The 18571-nt window shown below is 42.4% G+C and overlaps 1 protein-coding gene across 4 annotated transcripts in view; it reads right to left on the reverse strand.

Annotated features, from left to right (window-relative positions):
- LOC133838414 (homeobox protein homothorax) overlaps positions 1 to 18571 on the reverse strand; it is a 114630-nt gene that overhangs the window by 20117 nt on the left and 75942 nt on the right. For all 4 annotated transcript variants that reach the window (XM_062269498.1, XM_062269497.1, XM_062269499.1 and 1 more), the window contains 2 exons: positions 5662 to 5757; positions 1191 to 1214 (listed from right to left, as the gene is read on the reverse strand). In XM_062269498.1, the coding sequence (XP_062125482.1) occupies positions 1191 to 1214; positions 5662 to 5757 (120 nt within the window). The remainder of the gene's footprint in view (positions 1 to 1190; positions 1215 to 5661; positions 5758 to 18571) is intronic.

Below are 18571 nucleotides of genomic sequence, written 5' to 3' on the forward strand. Positions count from 1 at the left end.
AAAAATATGTTGTATGTATTTTTGTTAATTTCGAAAGCGTATTAAATTACACACACACACACACACACACACACAACCATCGACTGTGCACCCCCGCCCTCACTCAGTCCCCTCCACGCAACACTCGCCGCTGAGTTGAAACAAGAATTTCAAGTATGCTTAACCCAAAACCGAATCGAACAGAACTGAACAGAACAGAATCACCGAACCGCAGGCCTCTCTTCTTATTCCGGGTCTCAGTCTCAGTCGCAGTCACAGTCACAATCATGTTCTTGTTCTTGTTCGTTGGGTCTCTCGGTGGCATGCCCAGGGCCGGGGCTTAAAGTATTTCACAGGAAATCTTCGGAAACGAGACCCAGGCAACAATATGTTCTACACATTTCTTATTTCGTTCTTTCTTTTTCTGGTCGCTGTAGCTGCGGCTGTTGGGCTGAATGCTCGCCCCGTTTACTGCGTTGTGTGAGAAATCGAAATCCCAAAAACTAAATCCCTATAATGCCTTCGAGAGAGAGAGAGAAAGAGAGTGAGTGAGTGAGGAGGGGAGACAGCCAAAAGACCCGCACACACAACACATTGAGTGAGTGTATGTTTTGGTATTTTATTTTATTCTTTCCCCTTTTGGCTTCCCTACCTCTACCCTCCACATGCCGCCCAATTCTCTCTAGCCCACAGTCAAAGTCAGCAGAAGAGTCCGGAGTAGGGCCCGAGAGCGTGCGCACAGTCTATAATAATGATAAGATGGCTCTTAATCAGAAAATTTATATGGCCCCAGCATTTTGTTGTAGTTCCATCCTTTGCCCTTGTTCTTGCTGTTGCTCTGGCTGTTGCTGATGCTGCTGTTGATGCTGATGCTGATGATGGGTTATGCCCGTTTATAATTATGGGTCCTGTCAAATGCTAAATGAAGGGCGCATCAAAAGGCACCCAGCAAGTCACAAGCCGTACAATTTTTAGCTTGCACAGACAATGCGGGAGAAAGCGAGAGAGATACACGTGTGTGTGAAACACACAGAGCGAGAGAGAGAGAGAGAGAGAGAATGATCGTTACGCTATGCTGCAGATTCTTCTTGCTCGACAAGATTCGCATTCTTTTTTCTTTTTGACCATTTTGAAACGGCGTCTGGGGGATTTTCATTGGTCAATCGCAGATACTACATATAGCATAGAATTAGGATATATAGAAAACTTACCACTTGCACTCGTTCCGAAATTGTCTGCAAATGAAGAGAGAAAATACAGAATTAATATCGCATTTAAGAGATGACGCTTATTTAATTAACAAGCTTAAAACAATCGCGGACCTAACTCAATACGATGAGAAACCACAACACCAAATGAATTATCTTTCTCAACAAGTTCAATCCGTTGGCATTCCAAAATTTCTCAGGCCTCAAAAATCCTAACCACAATAAATCTTTTCATATTTTTCTTCTCTTTTTTTTGTGGATAGTGTGGATACCCAGGCACAGGCTCCAAACAAACAACATAAAAAACAAAACCAAAGCCCAACATTTTTTAAATTTTCATGCAGAATTTGACCACAACATGTCTCTGTTGTTGTTGTTGTAGCTGTTGTTGTTGCCATAAAAATATGATATATATTCACACACTCTCGCACGCATTGTGCAGGCTTCGCCGGCAATCAATCAAATAACTTTAGAGCCTCCGGAATCAAGCCGAAGTGTGAACCAAAAATATTTGGAGCAAATCAAATGCAGCAAATCGACGCGAAGAATACAAAAAAAAAAACAAAATGAATACAAAAATAATAGTGAATACAATACAAAATAAATAAAACAACAACTATTTGCATGTGATGTTTAAATGTTGTTTGAAATACATATTTTTATTTATGCATTTTCACACGCAAATCAAATTGCTGAACTTTTTGTGTTTTTTTTTCCGTCAGTTTTCTGTTGCTTTCAGCTTTTATAGCCCATTTGCAGCCGCGGGGTATTATGCAAATTCCTATTCGAGGTCGCGCAACCTCATCTGTTTAAAGGTTGCTTATTTTTTTAGTTGAGCTGAACTGAGCAGAGCTTGGTTTCGGCTTTAAGTCCGGCCATTGGCCATTGGCCATTTGCTATTGGCCCATTTCGTGTTTAGTTTATGGTCGCTGATTTCGAGGGAGCTCCACTAACAGAAATATAGCAAGAGATGCCAGATAATCATCTGAACTGAGCTGAGCTGATTGAGTTCTGCGCTGTGCTGTGTGTTGTGTGGTGGCCTTCATGCAGTCGTTTAGTCACTTTGTAATAACATGGCTAAGAGTGTTTTGTGAACTGCAGAAATACAAAAATACAACTGCAGCGTGGCATCTGCCGCTATGTCATTTAAGTCATCGAACACGCATTGCAACATTGTACACACATGTATCTGCACATCGAGGTGATGCTGCTCCGCCTCGCCTCGCCTCCTCATTTTCTTTTCCTCGCACTTGGTGTCGATGACCAACTTCAGTTGGATGTCAGTGTCCTGCAGCGGACATTGCAGTCCGCTCTCCCCTGCCCTCTGCCCTCTGTTCTCTGTCCTCTGTCTGTCTCCATTGCAGTCCAGAGGTGCGCAGTTCATAAATAATCGTCTTAAGTTGATGCGGTGACTGTCGGCGGTCGTCGCTTGGTCTCTCTGCTTGCTGGCCGCTTCGTCTCTTGGTCCTCTGGGTGGTTCGTGGTTCTCGCATTGCGACAGATTAAGCTCGGCTTGCTGTTGGTTGGCCCATCAATGCAACAAACCCCGAGACAGACAGACAGACGAGCCAACAACTACAAAAAGTATCTTTCGGCTGATGTTTGTTGTGCATTAAAGAAAGCAAACCGAACCGAACTGAACTCAGCTCAACTGACGCGTTGTTGAAGCCTCTCAAATATTCCAAAAACGTTTCAATGAATGTCGCCGACGCAGTGCCTCAATTTTGGTCCCTGTCACTGTCTCTGTCTCTGTCGCTGTCGCTGTCCCTCCTCCTGCTGCCCCTTCTTCGACACCGACACCAACACCAACACCAACAACTGGTCGTGTCTGATCCCATTTTAATATTCTACATACTTAAATAAAATACGTGTCTGGCTTGGCCAACAAACGTTTATTGTTTGTTAATTGATTTTGCTGGAAGTTGTCGCCGTCTGTTAAAATGCAAAGTGCAACTTCGACTAACTTCGACCGAGCGCAAAGCACAAAATCCAAAACCAAAGGCAAAAAACAAAATAATAACAAAAAGTAAATAACATTTCGTATGCAAAATTTGTTTGGCCCCAACGACTTGGACAACTTGTGGGTCTCTCTGGGCTGCTGTTGCTGTTATTGTTGCTGTTGCTGTTGTTGGGCGCAATTAATTTGCAGACAGCGAAGTTGAGGCAAAGTTAAAGCTCTCAGCCTTGAGGCTGCCAGAGAAGTTGACAATTGTCAAGGACTGCTTGAAGTCGCTTCGCTTGGCAGCTGCAGCGTTTTCTTTCCTAGCCTTTCATTTTCTCCCATTTTCATTTTCCCGTTTGACAGCGGCCGGCAACTTGGGTCATTTGACGGTAATTACCAAAGCACTGCAACATACAATTTTCCGCGAAAAACGTGTGTGTCTGTGTGTGTGTTTCAAGTTGTACTCCAACTCCGACCACAACTCCATCTCGAGTGCCGACAAAGCCGGCCAAGTGAAGCATAAAAATGAAGCACCCCAAAAAGTGTATAGAATATGGTAGGAAAGCCATCGGACCACACGATTTTCCCAATGCCGAACCGAAAGCCTGGTCAAAAGACTCAGAAACTCAAACGCGCGACTCGAAGTCTATTTATGTGACCATTGAAGTGGTCTTAGGCTCTCGTCTTCCATCACCCTCCGTTCTCTGATCTCCGTTCTCGGTTCTTCGTTCTCGGCTTTCGGCTTTCGGTTCTGGGTTCTCCACTCCACTCGAATCCACTCGACTCGACTCTATTGAAGTGGCTTGTGTCTTGGCGGCTTTGGCTTTGATTTTTGCTTGATTTCTTTCAAAATCAAGCCAAAACACTGAACCGAACACCAAGGGCAACAGCAGAGGCGAAGGCGGAGTTCCAGCCAAAATAGAGATGCAGATCCACTCTGCTTGCCTGGCTGCTTCTTGTTCACTTGACTGTGACGCCATTTGCAGGCCAACAACAGAATGAACAACAGTATGCAAAAGAGTCAGAGTCAGAGTCAGAAACAGAGCTAAAAGCGTAGACAGAATCCAAGTCGAGGCCGAAGACGAAGCCGATGTCGAAGAACTTGTCTAAAGGCGAACCGACAAAAGGATAATCAGCAACAATTTAGTATTATTACACCACGTTCGAAGCCATCGAAGTCTAAGCTGGCGGACAGACGGACGGACGGACAAGGAGTCAGCAAAGCCGGAGCACACACAAACTTGTCTGTCAGTTATTTTTTTCAGTTCTTTTAAGCCACAGTCTTAGCCACGAGGCCAAGACGAAGACCAAGCTCAAGTATGCATTTCAAAGAAAATCATTATTATCAATGCGGCAGAGAAGGCAACGACGCGGATGTGGCTTTAGCTGTAGCTGTAGCTGTAGCTGTGAATGTGAATGTGGATGTGGATGTGAAGCTGAAAGCTGAAGAGACTGAAGACTAGAGAGTCAGGAGACAGAAGACAGAAGACGCTTGAGGTTGGGCCAAAGGCTGAGACTGAGACTGAGTCTGAGTCTCAGCCGCGACTTCATTCCTTTTGGGTATTTTCACGTGGACGTAGATTGAGTTTCAATGGAAAAATGATTTGCAAATTGACTTTAACGAATTGCTCGAGTGAGCAACCTGCTGGCACTTGGAATTTTGATTACAGCATAGACACATAGCTGCAACAGACAGAGAGAGAGAGAGAGAGAGAGAGAGAGAGAGAGGACGAGGAGCGAGTGTGTGGAATATTAGAAGAAAGCTGCATCATAATTGGCACGCATTGCCATTGACAAGACTGGCTACGCCCCGCAGAATTCACTGCTCAGAAATCTGGGAATTTTATCTTTTCTTTTCATCAATGAATTGCATTAAATAATCCTAGTCTTGAGCCACAACTTTGGCCAGTGCTATTGTGGTGCGTTTAGCCACAAAGTTGGCCATGGTTAATGGCAAATGGTAAATGGTAGAAGCGAATTGTCTGGATCTGATCCTGATCCATTGGCTCTCTTAGCGAACGCCATTATCGGCATCATATTGTGGAGGTTGTTGCTGGCAGCCAGTTGGCCAGTTGGCCAACTGCCTCTCTGGCTGAATGGCTGACTGGTTGACTAGCTGCCTTTGTTTGGCATTTTTGTGGCCTGTGGCAAGTTCGTATATCATTATAGAAATTACCTACTGCGCCGGGCCGTGAGGCAGCGGCCATTGTTAGTAGTTTGCCATTAACGTTAACTCTTTGGCACAATCTGGCCGACGGATCTCTCTTGTGTCGGTCGAGGCACAATCGCAACAACCACAACGACAACAACAACAACGAAAGCAACAACAATGCTACGCAAGTGTCATGTGGCAGGTTTCTATTTAACCGCCTAAAAAACTAAAAAAAGAACACTGTAAATGAAACTGAAATCAATATTGTAAATCATTGAAATCTAATGGAAACATTGACGTCAGTTGCTCGACGATAACTAACTGTATGTATATAACACATATATAATTAAAGTATAAGATAGAAAGAGAGAGATACTTACCAGGACTACCAAGGAAGACTGAGGAATACAATCGCCGCGAGGCGTCTGCATTGCGAGCATCGGCAGGTGAGGACCATTCTCTTCGACACCATCGTCCTGAAAGGGAAACGTAGAAGCCGCACATTAGAAATCAAATTCAAAGTAAATATAAACAAATATAGAGTGAAATAGAGAGAGATAGCAATGTGTCGCTATCTCTTATCGATTTAAGTGCTTAAGCCGTGTGTTGCTGGCCAAAACAAAGCCACAAACTCAATTCACATTTGAAGCAGTTGTCAACTTAAACATATTGACAGTATGTTAAATATCTTAAGCCTCCAAAAAGAGAGGGAGGAATAGAGAGAGAGATAGAGATATTGACTGACAGGTGCGCCCACAAGTGGAACGCGTTAAGCCTCTTGCCCGTCCACCCCGCACTTTCCCCCCTCAGGCGATCTAATGACCACTTTAAGGGCATAAAACTTTAAATGAAATACGCAGTACCTTAAAGAACAAAGTGAGAAAAAGCATGGAAAACGAGCTGAATGAAAATGGCGCTAATAATAATTTGGTTTATTGGCTCTAAAGCACAATGAAGACACTGGGCCAAGTGGCAAGGCGTTTCTTCGTTTTTTTTTCTGTATTTCGAGGGGTGCCAAGCAGCGATTTCTATTATTTTGTGTTTTTATCCCCGTCTACGTCTCCTTCTTCTTCTTGAACTTGTACTTGGCGAGGGCGGCGCACCTTTATTTAAATTCAAGCTTGGCCAGTGCAACAACAAGAAGAACAACAACAGGAATAACAAGTAAGAACAGCTACAGTCGAGTGTACTCGACTCTGAGATACCCGCTACCCATATTGAATAAAAGAAATATATTTTGCGGTATTTTTCTCGAAATATGCTGAATATACTGAAAAAATACTGAAAATATACCAAATGGTATGTTTGGTATATCGATATAGTACCGCATTCAAAATATACCATAGACGGCACAATATATCAGATTGTCAGCCAAGGCAAATTAGACTCCTAGTAAGTAGGCGTTTTTGCCCATACAAAAGTATTTCTTTAATAACTTCGACAATATTTATCTGATCGCAACCAAATTTTCAGGAATCATAACTACTATAGTAGTTATAGTATATACAAAATTCGCAACTATAGCTTTAAAATTTCGCTTGTTATTCAATTTTTTTGATTTGCGGGGGCGGAAGTGGGCGTGGCAAATATTTGAAATAAACTTGATCTGCGTGCAAACATAACAAATGCTGTCGAAAAAATTATAGCCCTATCTCTTATAGTCTCTGAGATCTAGGTGTTCATACGGACGGACGGACAGACACACAGACGGACAGACGGACAGACAGACAGACGGACATGGCTATATCGTCTCGGCTGTTGACGCTGATCAAGAATATATATACTTTATAGGGTCGGAGATGCCTCCTTCTACCTGTTACATACATTTCCTGCCGGCACAAAGTTATAATACCCTTCTACCCTATGGGTAGCGGGTATAACAAGATGAAGGCGTCTGCTTCGTTTTCTTAATGGGCAATTTTCTTGGTAGTAATGGGCACGTTTTATGGACGCTTTTGTGGGGTGTTTATGGCGCACACAAGGGGATGGACTTCACCCCCAACTTGGACCCCCTCTCAGGCCCAGTGCCATGCCCACAAAGTGCAGTCGAGGGTTGACAATTTGACTGCGAATTAGTTTTTAAAATCGCATTATTAATGGCATATTAAATTGCACAGCTGTCGCACCTGTCCAATCACTGCCGCTTGCCGTCTGTCTTCTGCGATCGCGGCAGGCAAATTCATAATCAAACAAATTAATTGAGTCGAGCATCGACGTTAGCGTCGGCGTTGGCGTCGGCAGAGACTCCGAATCCAAATTGTTCGCACATAAATCTTTGCACTAAAAATTTTATTGTCGTTTTTATAGTTAAAAAATAAAATAAAAAGGCGACAGCGGCACAAACTACGCAGAAAACTTCGGCGGCGACATCGACATCGATAGCGACAGCGACAGCGACGTCAACAGCAGCCAAACAGTCTGCGCTGTAGTGCTCTCACACATATACACAAACACACACACACGCACACTTGCATTCACAAGCAATTTCCCCGTCGTCGTATCGTAAGCATATCGTAAGTTGAGCACGCTCACTGTGGCTGCTTATATCGTAAGAAGGCAGCGCCATTGCTTAGCTGCTGCAGCTGTCACACTTGAGCAACTGAAACGGCACTACAAAAATACGAACTCTCGCGCGTGCTCTCGCTCTCGCACTCGCTATCTCTCCCTCTCTGTCTAGCTGTGTGTTCGCTCATAAATACATTCGGCCGAATGTGTGCGTGTGTGTGTGTGTGTGTGTGAGAGGCGAGGCGAATTGAAGGCGAATTGAGTTGCGAGACGAAGCGACCAGTCAATATTAAGATTTTTTTTTTGACTCGTTTTCGTTTCGCAGTTGCTGCAAGTATGTGTGTGTGTGTAGTTGTTGTTTGTGGATGTCAAAGCCAAGTTAATGATTTTGTGAACTGACTTGGCTGTTGTTGTTATTGTTGTGGTTGTTGTTGCTGTTGTTGCTTCTGTTTATTATGTAATGTTAAATCAATAAATTGGCAAAAATGTGCGCGCCACAACTTTAACAAGCGCCAAAAAGCATAAAGAAATGTTTTCCAAATAGTTTCCTGCTTCTCATTGTCGTCGCTGTTGTTGTTGCTGTTTCTGTTGATGAATTTATGACATTTTAAATAGCCGGCGCGTTTTTGTCACAATTTCACATACTCGGAGCAACAACAATATTGAGATCGAGAACAACAACAAAAGCATAACTAATACTTTTGTGTGGTTTTTCTCCTTCGACATTTTGTTAGCCCCATTTTTCTGTCGCTATTTATAGTGAAACTATTTTGAGTCACTCCCATATCGTCCCGCCTCGCACCGCCCCGCCCCTTCCTCAGTCAGTTTCTCCCACTCCCTTCCAGCGTGTTATGCAACACTGGCACTCAAGTGCTGATAAATGGCGCTAGACACTTTTGGCCTGTGCATTGATTAGAGCCGAAAATGAGAAATTGGGAAATGGGGAAACCATCGAAATCGACATCGACATCGGCATCGACATCGAAGTGCAATGTGTTTTCCTCTTATCAATGGGACAAAGTTCGAATGCATTCAAAATAACAGCGAGTGACACACATTAATAGATGTGTGTGTGTGTGTCTGTGTGTAAACATCGAATTTTCCATATTGCCGACTATTCGACATTTAGCAGGAGTGAAAGCCACCCCAGACAACAACAACAACAACAACAACAACAATTGAACCCCATTGCCATCGTCTGTTTCTGTTTCTGTTTCTCTGTTGTCTCTCTATGTTTGTATGTGTGTGTGTGTCTGTGTGTCTGTGTTTGTGCTTAGATAAAATTGTGCTTCGAAAGTGACAGTTGAAATGATTTATCACTTGCCAGCGACTACTGTAAGGCGCAAATGTCTGCCACCCCCACCCCACTACTCCCCCTACCCACTCTCCCTTTCTCTTCTGCTCTCTCACATCCCTCCTCTTCCCCTGGCCATTCGTCTTTGCTGTCTGTCGTCAAAGTTTTTAGCAGCGTCGCTCGCATTTTTGTGTAGAAAAATTGAAAATTGCTTTTTTTCGTTTACAGCACTAGTGGATACTCACCCCCTCACCCCTCCTCCTCACCATATTCTCCGTCACAGCGCCTCCTTGGCTCAGTCCCTACGTTCCACAACATTGTTGCTATCACAATCAACTTCATCTTTCCAATTTTCTACTATTTGGCTTTGTTTTGGCCCCACAACGCCACGCCCCACGCTCCCCGCCCATTCACCACAGTAGGCAACAACAATGTTGTTGCTTTATTCTGAGTTTTTCATATGAAAATTTAATTCCAGCCCCCAACTTGGCCACCCAGTCGCCCCATTTCCATTCCGATGCCCATTCCCATTTCCATTTCATGTCTTTCTCTATCTTTCTCCCTACACATGTGTGTGTGTGTGTGTGTAAGTGTGTGTGTTGCGAGCTAATTTAAAAATTTTTGTAATTTTTTCGCCTTGCTCTTTTGGAATTTTTGCAATGCGCGACAAAATGATTTATGTCGCTGCCTGCGCAAAATTAAAAATATTACAAAGCAACAAAAACAGTAAGAACAACAACAACAATAACAACAACAACAATTGACAAAACGACAACAATGTGCACATTTAAATAACACACAAAATGAACACAACAAATAAAAGAAAGCAACAGCAAAATTCAAATGTATCTCTGTGTGTGTGCGTGTGTGTGTGTTTCTGTCTGCCTGTCTGTCTGTATATGTGTGTATGTAGCTTTAAACTTTAAATGAAAATGTTGCAGAGAAAATATCTGTTGGCTTTTCCAATTTTATGCCAAACAATTTCGAATGACGGCGGCGCGTTAAAAACAACAGCGTAAAAAGTACAAAACACGACAACAACAACAACAACAAATATCGAATGAAAATAAAAGGGGAAAATGGAAAGGAAAACCGCAGCAATTTTTCATGATTTTGCACGTGTAAATTTTCCAATTGGTTGAACGCGTGAAATGCGAGCCAACTTTTGAATACAGGTGCAGGAGGGGGCTGAGCGGGTGGTTAAAGGGGGCGTGGCCAGCATTATGAATTTACTTAGTAGTCTGGCGAGAAAATTACGGAAAAAGCCAACAAACTTGGCCAGAATCTGTTGCAAGAGCCGACGGCAAATCGCCATCAAATGATTGCAACAAATGTTGTCTCAAAAAATTAATTTTCAAATTGTTCATTCTTAAGTGTTATTAAATTATATTTTCAATTTTTAAGAATTTGTAGTTTATAATTTAATTCTTAAAGAATGTTTTTATTATTTAAATAAAAGTGTTAATAGCCTTTATTTCCTTCTCACGCGTTTCAATTAGAGTATTTCAAATTGCAATTTGGTCAAAAAATCTCTACAACTTTGAATTGAAATGAGCTGACATTTTGTTCTTCAGTGCATCTCTTTCTCTCTCGCTCCCTCTCGCTCTGTGGACATGTTGCTGCTTTTCGTATTTGTCTGCAACATTTTGCCGCTTTTTTCGTAATTATTCACGTGCACAAACGAATTTTATATGCTGTTGTTGCTCGCCATTTTTTAAGCACTAAAATGCAAGAGCAACGTTTTCGTAACTTTTTGTTTATTTCATTCGCATACCCTGTAACCTCACCTATGTGCTTGGGGTATATGCTACTTGTGTTGAACTAAATTCAAAGCAAACTATTTTTCAATTTCTCATTTTAAACTTTCTATTTTCTGTTGTTTATATTCATTCAATGCAATACACTAAACTACAGGGTGTGCCAGAGCAAGCAACACCCTGTGTTCAGGCACCTATGTATGTGCTGTGTGTGGCCGGAAGGTGGCGCTGCTGCAGCTGCTTTATGACCATGCGAAAACAACAAAAACAACAACAACAACATCAGCCAGAGTTGTCTATATGAGTCACTGTTGTTTTTGCTGCTGGCATTTTCCGTTGCAATTTTTACAACGTTTTCCATGGCGACGCGACGTTCGCTACATTTTTGTTAAATTTAAATGAAAAACCTTTTCGCGCGTAGTTATGAAAATAATGGCAGGCTTAAACTGAGCAAGAGAGAGGAAGAGAGAGGGGGAGAGGCTGACAATGCATTAAAAAAACGCCCCAAAAAATTGGATTTCGAGAGCTTAGGCTTCATTTATATTTTAGTGCTGGAAGTGGGCGTGGCAGCTTTTAATGGCATATGGCCAGGCTTTGATGGCATTTTCGATTGTCGCTTTGCAAATTCAATAACATTTCGGCAAATGCGAAAAAAGAATAAGTGAAACAAGTCGTAGTCGAAATAAACTGGGAAGAGGCAAACAACATGACTTGTAACTTAAGCAAAGTTTGTCACCAGCTCGACAAGATTCTGATGTCCTCGTTGGCCCTTGGCACCTTGGTATTCATCTTCATGGCCTCAGCCTCATCCTCACTCTCAGCCTCACTCTCAGCTTTAGTCTCAGTCTGTCTCGTTGCCTGCTTGCTTGACGACATATCGCTTTACACTTGAAATGAATTTGAAAGTCAGACACGCAGACCGTAACTCTTGCCTCTCACACAGCGAGCACACACACGGCGAGCAACAACAGCATCATCAGCACTTGGTCGATGTCTTGGAGGAGTCTCCGCCTCTCTCCATCTCTCTCTCCTCCCCTTATCTGTATGCAGGGGACAGCGCGACTAATATAAACGTACAATGGACCAACTTAAGCTGAAATGACAGTTGCGACATGTTTGCGTAGGCGTGTGCGATCTCCGGGACAACAACAACAACAACAACAGCAACAACGTTGCGAGGCAAATGTTTTGGTATTAATTTTTCTTGTTGCCAGCCGCTTGCAAGCTGACAATAAACTTTATCGCATTCATGTGAATGCACTTTATGACACCTACACAGGCAACAACAACAACAGCGAAACTTGTTTTCATTTGCTGCTAAGAATTCCGTGTACAAAAATAATGGCATGTGTATATATGTATGCATAAAAGCCTCCAAATACTATATGTATGTATGCATATGTAACAGAGGTGGCGGCAAGCCGATAGACCCTATCGGTATCGGTTGGCATTAGCAAGTCGATAGGCACTAAACTATCGGTAGCAGCAGTCGGGAGTCGTGAGCCGTGAGCCGTGAGAAGTAGAACAGTAGCAACAGCAGCGGTCATTTATTATTATTTATGTAAGTATAATCAACTTAACTATTGCACAGATTATGATATTAAATAATCAAAGAGTATATGACCAACACAACATACATATGTATACTGTTATTTCAAAGAAAATCATGCTAAGAAATGGAATTACTTAAAAAATAAATAAATTAAGCTATTATAATTAAATGTTGTCTTGAAATTGCTTGTAATAGTATTTTGGTAGTCGCGTAATTCGTAAGCACTGCTATTTTAAAGTTCTCAACTGTATATAGATAAAAGATTAAAGTCAACTAATCTATGAAAAATAACTTTGTGTTGCTTGAAATGAATTCGATTTGATGATGAGGAATTGCTGGCCACTCTCCTTCTCATCCCCTTTGGCCTTCCCCTTCTCGTTCCCCTTTCCCTTTCCATGCTTAGCGGCTTGTGGTCAGCGGACGTCTGGATGCCTCGTGACTCAGTCGTCCGTCACCACGGTCACGTGACCCTAATAAATCACGGAATTAATGTTACGTAAAATGGAGTTGTGCAGGGTCCTTCCTTCAAGCATTCGCGCAGGATATCAGAGCACACAAAACTGGATTGAAAGCCAGAAATCAAAATAGAGTTTTTGCTTTTTGAAGCGAGAGGAAACTGTGCCGGCCGGAAATTGAAAAACCTTTGCGGCATTTCTGATAAGCAGACGAAACAAACAAACCAAACCAAAGCAAAGCAAAGCAAACTCACTGCAAGATACAAGATACATCATTTTGCTTAATTGTCTGGCACTTTTTTTAATAACGAAACTCACCTACACACATGTCTCTATGTGAGTGTGTGGCGTCATTTGGCATCTCACTTGCACACGCGAAACGCAGGCGCAATAAGAGCAGCAACAACAACAACAACAACAACAACGAAAGCAGGCACCAGAGCATTACGACCATTAAAAATACCCAAAACGACAACGACAATTTCCTCATTATCGTAAAATTTATTCAAGCAAAATAAATTCATTGGTCGTTAACCTTGACACTGGTTTTTCCTTTTTTACAGTCCCAGACACACACAAGTATTCCTCTCTCTCTCTCCCACTTGTGTTGCCACCCACAAAAAGAAGAGAGAGAGAGAGAGACACATTCACATAAAATTTATGCGTGTTAAATAGTCGCTGTCATTGCGCCTGCAACTTGCCATCCTCTGTATGTGTGTGTGTGTGTGTATGTTGTGGCTGCTTATTGTGTGTATTATATTAAGCCGAGCTCTTGACCAGACTCCTGGCTGAGTTCATGTGCGGCAAGCGGCTTTAAAAGTGCGAAAGGTGGGCGATTGCCATTTTTAGACTGGCCAACAAATTGCCATTACTTGCAGTCGGGCATGACGAGGCAAAACTCTGCGAGCTCTGCCTACTTTTTAGCCCTTTCCCCTTTTCCCGCCACAACAAGTCGTCATCGCTTTAAGGCACACAAAATGACGCCAGAAAGTATGCTATGCTACAATAATCGATAAGTGCGCGCCCTAAGAGTGAATGTAATGTGTGTTGCTTGACTGCACACACACACACACACACACAGAGGAAAGCTATGTGATTTGTCACGGCAAATCGAGGACTTGAGTCGTGTCTAGGCTCGAGCTTTTAGTTGACGGATGAATCGAGAACAATATGAAAAGGCATTGACATCAGTTCAACAACAGAAATGCTATACAACAGACCAAAAATATAGTTAACAGCTGTTAACTCTGAATTGTACTTTACTTTGCTTAACTGCGCTTTAAAATTTTCTTACTTTAATCGATTTATTATAATTTGTTCTATTCTTCCAGTTAAAATTGTTTTCAACGCATAAAGATGCGAATAACATTAATCAAATACAAATAAATCAAATAAATTTTAACTGCAGTTTGATTGCGTTCAAATAAAATTGTAGAAGATCTTTAAGAAGTACTTCTGTATCGCAAAAAACACTTTCTGTCATCGGGTCTTAGATTGTTTGGCTGACAATTTGGTATATTTTGTCTAAGCTATATTTTGAATGTATTATTATTTCAATATTCGGTATATTTGTCTGAGTTATATTAATCTATTTTGTATATGGTATATTCTGTATAACTTTTGGTAAATTTAATGGGTAGTGGAAATATCACAGTCAAGCACACTCGATTGTATCTATCTTATTTGTCTAGAATACAATTTTGTTTAAAAGAATATTTCGAATTTCTTAAAAGATTGCAATATTAGCATACTTTGGCCATAATGAATACTTCCAGAGTTTTTAGCTTGCAGTCAAATTTTCTGCATTTAGAAGAGGCTTTCAGTGCAGATCTGTGGACTGGGCTACGAATATCGTTCAACTTAGAATTCAACTATTAATCTTAAGAATGTCGATTTCAATTTTCAAGAGGTTCCCTAAATTCTTATTATTACATTTAATTCAATTAATTTGTAATATTTGTAAAAATAAACGTAAAATAAAATGTACATCACTCACTAATGAATGAAACAGCTGCGAGACATACAAAAATTACGTATACGTACAGATGCTGACCATATAAATGAAGAACAACTTTTTCCCTGCGCATTCACTGTTCTTGTGAGTGAGTGAGAGTGAGAGTATACGACTGTGAGTGTGAGTGTATGTGTGAGTGTGTTCTATGTGGCAGCTGTCTGTGTGCGTATTGGCGAGGAGGACTTCGACTACGAGAGGGACAGCGACTTCTTCGTTTCGAACATCGTTGTGCTCCTCGTGCCCAGCATCAGCTTCAGCTTCATCTACAGCTCAGCTCAGCTCCAGCTCAAAGCTGAGTTGAGTCCTGTTGTCGTCATCAGCGTCAGGCGACAGCAACAGCAACAGCAACAACTACAACATCAGCCTCAGCTTCAGACTCAGCGTCAGCTTCGTGGTTGCCTTGTGCCTTTTATATAAAACCGACAGCGAGTCGAGCAGCCAAGGAGAATGCCGCACACGCACACATAAACACACATACAGCAGCTAGCATTTTTTCTATACTTCGTTTTCGTTTTTTTCCTTTTCACATTTCTTTTATTTCCAGTCAGCAGAAAAATATTCTTATACACGAGAGCTGCGTGCTTTTTTCCTTTTTTTTTTTTTTTTTTTGTTATTTTCGCCTCGCTTATTCCAGGCAACATTTGGTGCTTGGCGCTCGGTACTCGGCGCTCTCTTGGCGCCTGCTCCAGCTGCGTGATAGTGTGTGTGTGTGTGTGAGTATAAGAGAGTGTGTGTGTGTGGAGCAGTCAGTTCACTTTTCTTTTGAATGATTCGATGATTTTAAGCGCCTGCGTTATATGAAAACCAATCGCATCAAAGCACCCCATTAAATTTCATCGTCAGACATATATCCTTGCCATGCACACACACACACACACACACACACACAGATACACACGTACACACACACATGGTAGAGATGGATAGACAGTCAGAGGACATGGCATAGAAATAACAACAGCTGCTCCTGTGTCAGTGTCTCTGCTTCTGCTTCTGCCTGTGTCTGTGTTTGTGCTTGTATCTGTGACTGCTTGGGAGGCTGCTCCACTCATCGATTCGTCCGTTCGTCCTTTCGTCCCTTCGTTCTGGCTGGCAGCGTCTGCAGCTGCAGCAACGTCTGCGCCTTTCACTGCCAGACGCGCCCCGCGGCCTGAGGCACTGTTTGTTATGTGCCATCGAAATCCGTCAGCAGACAATGCAGCTTCCCTCCTCTTCCTCCTCAAGCTTCTCCTGCTTTGGCTGCATGAGTTACACCCACAAAATGCTCGCCGAGAGTCGCCTGCATTGTCATCATTATGTGCTGACGGCGTAAATGGCTCTATCAGCGCTTTGTGTGCTGCTGCTCTAGGAGTCGCCTCTCCTGACGTGTGAGCGGTTATTCGCTTTAAGGTCGTCTCTTTAAAGTGCTTTTAATGGCTTCATGCAGAAGGCGCTTTTAAAAAAAACACACGAGTCATGCGATGCTATATATATACAGAAATATATATATACGTATACCTAAATACTTTCTGTACATAGCCAGTCTATCACTAGCTCCGCCTGCTACCATCCTTCACCCTACCCCCGCCCACCCACAACCCGCTACCAGCTGTCCACTTCACGCTTTCAGAAGCGCCCCAATCTTCTGCTTCTGCTTCAGCTTCAGCTTTGCCTTCGGCTTTTGCATTGGGGTTTTGCTTTATTTGCAGTTCTCATAGTCCTCTTCTTCTTTGCCTTTGCCTTTCCTCTATTTTGTGTTCTTTTTTTTGCTGGCGAACATTTAATGGGTTTTTCAGAAAATTGCATTTTCTTCTTTGGCACTCTTTAGTCTTTTTGTTTAGCTGCTACTTTCCACGGCAAGCAGAGTAGCAGTTGTTGTTGTTGTTGTTGTTGTTGTTGCTCATGACCATGGCTGCCATATTAGATTTTGAATGCATTTCCGCTTTTTTGCCGCAGCGTGGAAACTTTTGTTCGCCATGTTGGCTGCTATTTTCCTCTCTCTCTCTCTGTGTCTGTGTCTCTAAGCTCTGTCTCTGTGTAAGTGAAAATATTTTCGACTGACTGACAGCTGTGCCAGGGCGCCGAACAAAGTGCACTCACTCTCAATGTATGTGTGTGTGTGTGTGTGTGTGAGTTTCTACGTGGCTGCTGCTGCTGCTGCTTGCCTCTGGTTGGCTCTATGACTCTCTGGCTGCATTAAAAGTTTGTTTCATTTCGCTTTAGTTTTAGTTGTTGTTTTGTTTGATGAAAAAGTCCAAGTTGTTGTGCAAAGTTTTTATGCAAGTTTTGCTATTTTGGCAAATGGATACGCCACATTCCTACTCCCTCCTCCCTCCACTCCCTCCACTCCCCCCACTCCTTGCTAGCTCCCACATTGTTACTCGCTGTCGAGCTATATCAAAGTTGGTCATGTATACTTTGCTCGCTTGTCTATAAATTTGTTGCTTCCCCTCGTATCAATGCATGAAGTTTTTAATCAAACTTTAAGCCAGCTGCTGGCTAATAAAAAACCTGTCTAAACTTTCCATCCAACTTGAAAAACTCTTTCGCCAAAATCGTTGCCTACCTTTGGGTGCTATTTCTATATAGCACACTTAACAATTCGCTCTTCGTTCGATTAACATATTTATTTACCATTTACCATAGTAGTCATCTTCTGTCGACCGGTTCACTAATCCACACCGAAGCGAAGCGAGCTGACAAGCTAGTTTTATGGACAATGATAAAAGGCTGCGCTCGCTTATCGATTATACGACACTGTATCGATGATGTGACAAACGAAATGCGAGTTTTGTGGATCGACTGTGTGTAGCATTTAACGGCCGTAAATCTTCAAGGCCGGACAGCAGCCACGAGTCAAGTGGATCAGTGAGTCAGTGATGATTTAACGATGCCACAGCAAAGCGTTTAATTGCCAGTTTCCCAAAACAAACAAACAAGCAAACAGACAGAGAGACAGAGAGACCGAAAAGGGCAAACTTGTATTGTTCGCCTTTTAACGACTTGTTAAAGGTCGCATCAGTTGATTTTATGCGACAATTTCACCTGAAAGAAAGAAACATGCCTCTAACAAGTTTCAATTTCGTTAAATGTGCCGCTCCTCCTAAAAAGTGGGGATGGAGATGCAGACCGTTTTCAAATTGAAAACGTGTCCAACAGCAGTCATCAATTTTTAAACACGAGTAATCACTTTGTAAACGGTGCAGAGACCACTTTAACTTCAACTTCCACTTCCACTTCCACTTACAAAAGCCAGTCCCCAGCAACCTTGTCGATTCCATTCCTCGGGGGGGTTGACTTATCCCAAGCTTAAACCTGACGATTACGATGAGGATAAGGCGTATGCCTGTCTATGTCTCACTCTGCTCTCCCTCTTCTGGGTGCTTGTCCGCTCTGCCCTGACAAGTATGCCTCAAATTTCGCTGGGGTTCTCTGCTTGATTTCCAAATTTTCGGCACGTAACTTCGCAAAGTTGCACAAATTTTTATACAATTTGTTGCATGCATAATTCAGTAGGACAATCGCCGAAGTCGATTCGACTTCGGACGCATCAAGAGTGAGCATCAGCCGCATATTGTGGTGGATTTATGTATTCCAGCCGTTATTTGTGAGAGTGTCTTTTAACCCCACTTGAAATAAGTTCTGGCCAGCGTATGTCATGGAATTATGATGAGTTAAAGCGAACATCCTTAATTCTAAACTCAGATATTTAAATCTCCAATAAAACTCATAAT

Source organism: Drosophila sulfurigaster, chromosome 2R (assembly GCF_023558435.1).
Source record: "Drosophila sulfurigaster albostrigata strain 15112-1811.04 chromosome 2R, ASM2355843v2, whole genome shotgun sequence".
Lineage (NCBI taxonomy): Eukaryota > Metazoa > Arthropoda > Insecta > Diptera > Drosophilidae > Drosophila > Drosophila sulfurigaster.